The 8191-nt window shown below is 46.4% G+C and overlaps 2 protein-coding genes across 2 annotated transcripts in view; one reads left to right on the top strand and one right to left on the bottom strand.

The window, feature by feature from the left end:
* Positions 1-1827, top strand: part of T265_08338 (hypothetical protein) — a gene marked incomplete at both ends in the record, with an annotated part of 20317 nt that extends 18490 nt beyond the window's left edge. Inside the window, one exon of the mRNA XM_009174106.1 lies at positions 1447-1827. Within this exon, the coding sequence (XP_009172370.1) occupies positions 1447-1827 (381 nt within the window). The remainder of the gene's footprint in view (positions 1-1446) is intronic.
* T265_08339 (hypothetical protein) overlaps positions 1-8191 on the bottom strand; it is a gene marked incomplete at both ends in the record, with an annotated part of 40836 nt that overhangs the window by 21360 nt on the left and 11285 nt on the right. The window contains 4 exons of the mRNA XM_009174107.1: positions 1546-1994; positions 3662-4062; positions 4518-4822; positions 7311-7487. Of these exons, the coding sequence (XP_009172371.1) occupies positions 1546-1994; positions 3662-4062; positions 4518-4822; positions 7311-7487 (1332 nt within the window). The remainder of the gene's footprint in view (positions 1-1545; positions 1995-3661; positions 4063-4517; positions 4823-7310; positions 7488-8191) is intronic.

Here is an 8191-nt window from a genome sequence, read left to right as displayed (position 1 = left end):
TCTTTAGGGCTTTTAATACAATTATATATATATATATATATATATATATATATATATATATAACTAAACGAACTTTATGGTTGTACGGTAGTGAAGCATCAGTGCCAACACTGATGTTGCTGTCATTGATGATGATGATGATGATGATGATGATGATGATGATGATGATGATGATGATGATGATAGGGCATTTGACAGAGAACAGGTTACCTGAATGGTGATTAGGGAGAATATCTAGCTCAAGCTCAACCTTTTCAAGTCACATACCAAGTACCCCTGTACTAAAAAAACTGCTACAATTCAGACCTATGGATTGCGAAGGTCCTCGGAATTCGGCTAGGTGACAGTTAACTCACCCGCATATACCCGTCCTTTTCTTTGCATAAAAATTTGCTTAAGCGAGATGGCCCAAGTGGTTAGAGCGCGAATTTACTGAACGGAAGGTCGTGGTTCGAAGATGATGATGATGATGATGATGATAGGGCATTTGACAGAGAACAGGTTACCTGAATGGTGATTAGGGAGAATATCTAGCTCAAGCTCAACCTTTTCAAGTCACATACCAAGTACCCCTGTACTAAAAAAACTGCTACAATTCAGACCTATGGATTGCGAAGGTCCTCGGAATTCGGCTAGGTGACAGTTAACTCACCCGCATATACCCGTCCTTTTCTTTGCATAAAAATTTGCTTAAGCGAGATGACTCAAGTGGTTAGAGCGCGAATTTACTGAACGGAAGGTCCGTGGTTCGAACCCGACCTCCGCCTCCCGATTTCCCCTGTCTAGGCTTGGGCAACCTGGCGGTATCCCAGCCCTCGTGCTTCCTTCGGGTGGCATGGCAGCTAGGCACCGAAGGGGTGTTACAGATGAACGATTTTTTCTTTCTGCTTACGTGTACGTGATTTCACAGATAGCAAACTTTGTTCGCTACCATGATTCTTATGATGGAATCCAACTTTGCTAGTTCGGAGGATTGCGACCCTGGAAGCGTAACTTTCTGCTGACCGCCGTCTACAAAAGGATGTTACCATGTTAATCCGTCATTTACTGGGCTGATTTAGGACAACCTGTGTCTAGAAATTGCAGGGACTATCACCCCGCTTTTGAATGATAGCACAGCAAAGATGCCGAAGACCAACATCTCGGCGACCAATCTTCCCGCTAACAGTAGGGTTGTGCGGTCATTGGATCTTTTCCTACCCACAGCAAATATAAACGACTGCACTAGCCCCGCCGACACCCATTCCCTGAGTTGCCCAAGAAAGCTACAACCATATTTCGGCCACTGATGACATTCTGGTCAGAATGCACACTGAAACTTATTAGAGTTTTGAATCAAAGAACCAGTGATCCAAAGGAACCATACTATTTATTCTTCTACTGATTGGTCAAACGAATGGATAGATCTTCAAAAGTAACAGATCGTCATAATCACAACTTTTCAAGTTACCTGCGGATGGATTAATACATAGTCGGAGCCAGACCCTTGTGGTTATATGGTATGATGGCACAAAAGTGATCTCATTCCTTAAAAACACGACATACCGATCGAATACTGGTATCAGTGCGGGCCGACCACGTACTCCTCCCTCTGGCACTGGGCGGCCTTCAGTCGTTGTTGCAGGTCGAAAGGCCATTGCATCCACCGGCTCAATGTTGATTCTGGCACGAACCAAATGCGCTTCTGTCTCCGATACACGAAGCACACGCCGGCGACGCCGACCATCCTGTCTTGCTTGTTGCTGCTGCTCCGTAGTGGATGCGGCGGTGTCCGACCCTGCAGCAAGTTCATGCCGGACAGACTGGCTAGCCACTGCGGCGTTATGAGCCGTGCTATCTGCTGCTTGACCCTCAGAAACATGAGGCAACGCAGCTTCGGACTGAACATCTCTGCATTCTGGTGATCCATTCGCGAGAGAAATCACATTGAAATCTGATATTAGGTGCAGCATATGGGCATGCAAATGGAGTAGCCGGCTGATTTGGAGGAAGAACTGAAAGAAATATAAAAACAATAAACGTTAATACGCACGCACTGTCTGGATTTCGTCCCAGAATTTTGTGCAAACATGATAAGATGACCCTCTTCAGTAAGAACGGGTTTGTTACGGAGACTGGATCTTCTATAAATCTTTTGTTATAGCTTTAAATAGGTTGCAACCTGGAAACTGTTCAAATTCAGATGTTATCGTTGTTCTCTTCTGGAAAGACATTAAATTTAGTTGGTCCCTTGGTGTAAATTACAACGGTAAATTAGCTCCCAGAGCAGAAAAATCTTGATTCGTGGCTACACTAGGGACGGTAACCTTCCTGGAATATGATTACCGCGATGTTGCGGAATGCAGACAGATCGCGTACGCTGCCTGTTTGTTGGTCGTTTCGCCGAGCTTGGCAGCTGGATTGCAAACGTCCCATCATTGACCGTGGTGACAACGTCAGTGAGGGTTTGAGTGGGTCTCTCAAACCACTAACGATTTTACCGCGATTGCAGTCCAGCTGTCAAGCTAGGCGAACAGACCAACATCCATGGATATTGTTCTATTTGTCATCCGAGAGTATCTTTACCAGCGTGGTGCGTACGAAACAGTTGACAACGGGCTAATTTCGGAACACCAACCAATGAAGAATCGATCGAATTATGTACCAGATGAACTGGACCGCGTTCCGTGGAATAACAATGAAGAGAATAAACTAAAAAGTAAGATATACGGAGGCGGTAATAACGAGAATAAGACCCCAACTGTCAGTCTAAAACAGGAAAAGTAAGGGGCGTAATGCAAGCCCAGTGCAGGTAACCCACTCGTTCAAACAAGTTGAAAAGGGAATGGAACACAATGCCACACACATCGACTAGCGGTTATATCTTGCAGTGTCTCCAGCCACACACACGACGGATGAAACGGAACGTCCTAGAACACATGACACCCACAATACTTGGGTCTCTCACAATCGTCCTCATGCGCTTCTACTAGGTCAAAAGGACCAACTTTCTGACTGCATAAATCGGAATTATACACGTAAAACGACGGTTTTTTCGGAAAACGAAGGTTTGACGCACGTACTATACGACCGAGTCATCAATTATCACTGAGATTCACATGTGCTCCCTGATGCTTGCTCTCATGGTTACATATACGAACCATCTGGTAAAAATATTAGTGCACATGCTGAATGTTGACCTACATAATCAACCCAAACCAAACTCTGAAACAGGCATGAAAACACAGAGATAGCTTCCTTCCCTAGATGGGTTCCAAGAAGCTGGTATTTTAAGTGTACCATGAATTAGACACCTAGTTGGACGGTTGAGATAAAAGTGACCCACATCGTTGTTTGTCGGGTTTTCACAGCACCATGTCATTTGGGGTTGGGGTTATCGAGTGCGTAGAACAAACAAGCAGGGACGGTGACCTGATATATTCATGCGACGGTCTTGGTAGGGACTGGCAGCAGACGCAGGATCGAACTAGATACTACTCGAAAAGGGTTAAGTAAGAAAAACCAAACCAGCTGAAACTATGGATGCACGATGTGATTAGGCCTGTGAAAGCACAATACTCGACTAATCCCAAGCAGCCAGTTTTTGATGAATTCGTTGTGACTCGACAACTGTTGAAGCGTTTAGGTGAAACAGTTGGTGGGAAAGAGATCAGAAACATACGCGGTGATGCCAGTCACTAGAGGTTGGTTCACCGGACTCAGAGGAAGCCACCTGCGCGGTTAGTGGTGGAGGCGACTCAGTTCGGTCAGAGCCAGTGCTCAGTTCGAGTTCTGTCTCACCCCGTGTAGAATGCGTTGGCTCCACTGGCTTCGTCTCCTGGGTGGTCTGCTCTCTGTTTAATAGCTCCTCTTGCGCGCGACTTTCGGCATTCAGCATGGCTTCCCACCGATCCAAATACGGTTCAGCCGAACGCCATAGGCGTCGATGGCGAGAAATCATATCGGCAAGCACTGAAATTGGACGTTCAGCCGGTGTTGAGCTTGACGAGCCCGAGGAGTTTTCTACCTGACTGGCTCGGTTCTGAACCGCAGCATCGTTTACGCCCGCGACTGCATTTGAAGCTGCTGTCACATGGCATTACTGATCAGAATCAGTGACCATNGGTGACACTGGTCGCGCTAAAAACGGATAGAATTGAGAAACGACGGATGAGTGATAAGGAAAACCGCTACGGTATACTAATGGAAGCTTCTTTCGAAGTGCATGGAACCATTAACAGCTTCCATGAAACAGAAAGTTTATATTAACGAGTAAGAACGGGAACTTGTTTAACAGAGTAGTCTACGCGTCCAGCTCAGGCTGACGTATCGACTGCATGGGCAAGGTGTACAACGGACGTCGAAATAGGGATAAACGTATTTCCTAATCCGATTATGCATGCTCATCGAAATTGGTGGACATAGTTATCTCGGAAACATACCCTCAGCCTAACAATAAATGACAAAGGATCGAGAAAAAGCGAGGAAAGAGCTCACGTCACCCGTTGTCTTTTACGATATGAAATGATGAGACATACAGGAGTGTCCACGCTCAGCCGTTTCCGACTTCGAAGCGGAATCTGAGGCGCTTGTACCTGAGCCATTGACCATTGGTGTAGTTGGTGCCACAATCTGAGTTTCAGCTGTGGGACTGTCCAAAGGCGACGATTCGTCTAGCGCGGAATCACTTGCTTGTTCAGGAGTCGGGAAAAACGGGTGACGTATGACACGTCGGAGAAGATGCGACGCTTGTCGATGGAGCCTGTTGAAAGTATGCTCGCGAGCCAGTACCGCTGAGTATCGAGCACCTCCAGGGGGGTCACCACCGGTATGTGGTGGAAAACTGGAGGGAATAGGATAGGACATCATGATGGGTTGAAATCAACAGGATCATTTAAGCGGGTGGGCAGTCAAACAAGTACAAAGTGGCAGAATTCAAATCGAGATGGTTCACCTCGTTAAGAGAAAACGTGGAAATCGGAGTCCCCAGCTGCTCATTTGGCGCCATAACGAGGTAAAAAATACGAACAAGCATACAGAGACAGAAACCCACGACCAGGTGTTGTGAACAGGATAGAAAACACCGTTCAATTGTAGCATCTTTTCGGTGCCTAACTGCCATGCCACCAGGAAGAAGCATGCCGGCTGGGATACTTTCAGTCTGCCCAAACCTAAACGGGGGCAATCGATAGGGGGAGGTCGGGTTCGAACAACGGACCTTGTGACCAGTAAATTCCTGCTCTAACCAGTGTTAACGATGGAACCGCCAAATCCAGTCGCAAATTTAAATATGGCCTATACACAAGTTTCGCAGGATTCAGGAGGTCTTATACATGGTAGCGTTTACGAAGGTGAATAGTTCAACAGTTCAACATCAATTCAGTTGAGCCTCCGAGGCAAAATTTGCACCGCACATCCAGCTGGAGTGCAGCATAAACAAGAGACTTGCTTCGAACTACTAGAGTATCTCGTTCAGAAGAAAACAAGCAATTAAATGAGCTACATAAACACTATTGTGGAATTCCGTTTAAAAAACCTAACTTGGCCCATTTGAACTTCAGAAACAAAACTATGAGGTGATCTAGAAACGAGGAACGTCCGATCTGCACTGAACAGGTTCTGTTTGAGTTGACAGATGCGCTCACAACAATTTCTCGTAAGCGGCTTCGAAATCTCGACAATTATCTCAACTAGCTGCCTCTACAGTGAAGCACCACAAGCACTTTCACAGGCTAATCATCGAAGTTGATTTCTCCTTATTGGATTGATTGCCGTTTGGTGAGGACAGTCACGGAGGCCGATCGAAATTGCGACGATATGGGCAGTCTTTCTGGTTTTTCTGACTAATCATGCAATCACAATTTTAGCAATCATCCAGCCGTAACACTTTCGGTACCTAGCTGCCACGCCACCTGAAGGAAGCACGAAGGCTGGGATATTCCCAGGTTGCTCAAGCCTAGCTAAGGGTTCGAGCCACGGAGCTTACCGTCGGTAAATGCGTATTCTAACCACTGAGCCATCTCGCCCACGACTAACCATGAATGAGTAAAAAGCAACCAGTAGTGCTTGCAAGAGACTCAACTGAATCCCTCGTTCACGGTAGTCTTCGATTTAAATGCGTTGCACAAAGACAGCTTCATGGTTCAGTTCAGGCATGATATTCAAGATAGTGCAGTGCGCTTTCCTAACAGAACGGATTACTCAGGGTGTCATTGAAAACTGTTTGTCAGCCCACTTTCGGTTTCGCCCTTCTTGAAGCTAAATGGCTCTGTGGTTATGGCACGAATTTACTGACTGGATGATCCGTAGTTCGAACGCAACTACGACTGTTTCCGTCTAGGCATGGATATCCGCGGGTTTCCTTTGAGTATCATGGTCACTAGGCACCGAAACATCAATATCAAATATCGATGTTATGCTGTCTATGATGGTGATGACCAGATAGACGAAGTCCGAGAGTTCCCGCTAAACTTATATTTTATTGAGCACTAAATTGTACGCAAAGTACTTTATTCATCAACGGGATACTTCTCCTTTTTTACTCCTTTTTTCCCTCTCTCCATCATCAATAATCGATTAACTAAGTCATCGACTCCCACTACAATATGGTTGTACAGTAGTCAAGCACCAGTGTTTTTACATGATATAGCTGTTAATGATGCTAGTGTTAATCACTTTAAACGATTGAGTTAGTTGAATGGAGTTGAAAACTTTTTCCAGTTGCCGAAACACAGCTGGGAAATCAGTCCACAAATGCACAACAGGCATCTGACAGGACCTACCAGATAGGGTCACCTTATATCGGAGTATTGTGAGTTTTAGCCGTCTAGCACTGCTTTGTGGTCCTATAAGGAACCGAATGTGCCTGATGGATTCCAGTTTGGATCCAGTCACGCAGTCGCACAACAAACTTCTACAAAATCACTCACGATCTTGCATTTAAAAGACATCTCACATATGAATGTGGGCTCTTGCACCGTCAACGTGCAACTAGGTGGACAAAGCAGCCCCAAGGGACTCTGTAGGGATGTCAACCAAGCAGCACAAAAAGCAACACAGCGAAAAGACGTTGCCGGAATCAATAAATTTCCCCCACCATCATGCTACTACTGCATAACTCCGGTATCTAGTCCACGCTCCATGCAGCAAGAGTCTGGAGCTTCGACCCATACACCTCCCACACCTGCGGAAAATGGTGGCATGGCAGCTAGGTACCAGAAGGGTGTTGCAGCTGAACGATGACTTCAAATACACTGTCGCCCAGAAACACCTTTCCGTTAAAGATTTCAATAGCACGTTCTGATGACAGAACGAAACAAGTAGTCACTTACTGAATACTCCGTCCGAACTCTCCCAGTCCGCTGAAAATGCCCGCCGTTATGTCCTGAATAGCTTGCTGCATATCGACACCGCTCCACGTGATACCTCCACCACCAGGAGCTAATGTGTGGCCACCGGGAGCAGTTGCCGAACCCGACTGCCCTTCTGACTGAGTGGACGGCGGCGGTCTGGGGACCAAATGAATAACTTTGTTCTGAACACCTAGACAAAAGAACCGGGTACCATCGATTGTTAACCCAGCAAAAATTCAGACAACGGAGTTATATATGGGAAGGTGCATGAGTGTGAACGTTGGCTCGTTAAAACTGATGCAGCTGTGCAGAGTGAAAAACAACCATATTGACCTAAGACTACCCTCACTGACAGTAAAAAGGTATTGTGCAAAGAACAAAAAACACATCAAACCGTCACAAAACGTATCCCATACAAACTGTATTCCATTGGCTGCTTAACCACGTTGACCCATCGATTTGTGTCGGCATCATTATGGCATCCTTTCAGTGCCTAGCCGTCTTGCCACCCGAAGGGAGCACGAGGGCTGCGATACAACCAGGTTGCCCAAGACTAGACAGGGGAAGCCGAGAGACAGGTCGCGTTCGAGCCACAGACCTTCTGATCAATAAACTCGCGCTCTAATCACACAGCCATCTCGCCCTGTCGTCACTTATCGGTGGCTATGGTCGATCACCGTCTGGCGCCACTTCTGGGACATTAGTGTTGACTTCGACCATGTACTTGTGCGCTGCTGCTTTTCATTGCGTTTTTCAGGCCTCCGCAAAACACATAACCTTGCGCATCCAGTTAAAAGCTTGTGGACCCAGAAATCAAGCGACACTGTCAGAACAGGTTCCTCAAACGCCTGCCGGACGGT

This window comes from Opisthorchis viverrini, assembly GCF_000715545.1.
Source record: "Opisthorchis viverrini unplaced genomic scaffold opera_v5_214, whole genome shotgun sequence".
NCBI classification, from domain to species: domain Eukaryota; kingdom Metazoa; phylum Platyhelminthes; class Trematoda; order Opisthorchiida; family Opisthorchiidae; genus Opisthorchis; species Opisthorchis viverrini.
This window is presented reverse-complemented; position numbering and strand designations above follow the sequence as displayed.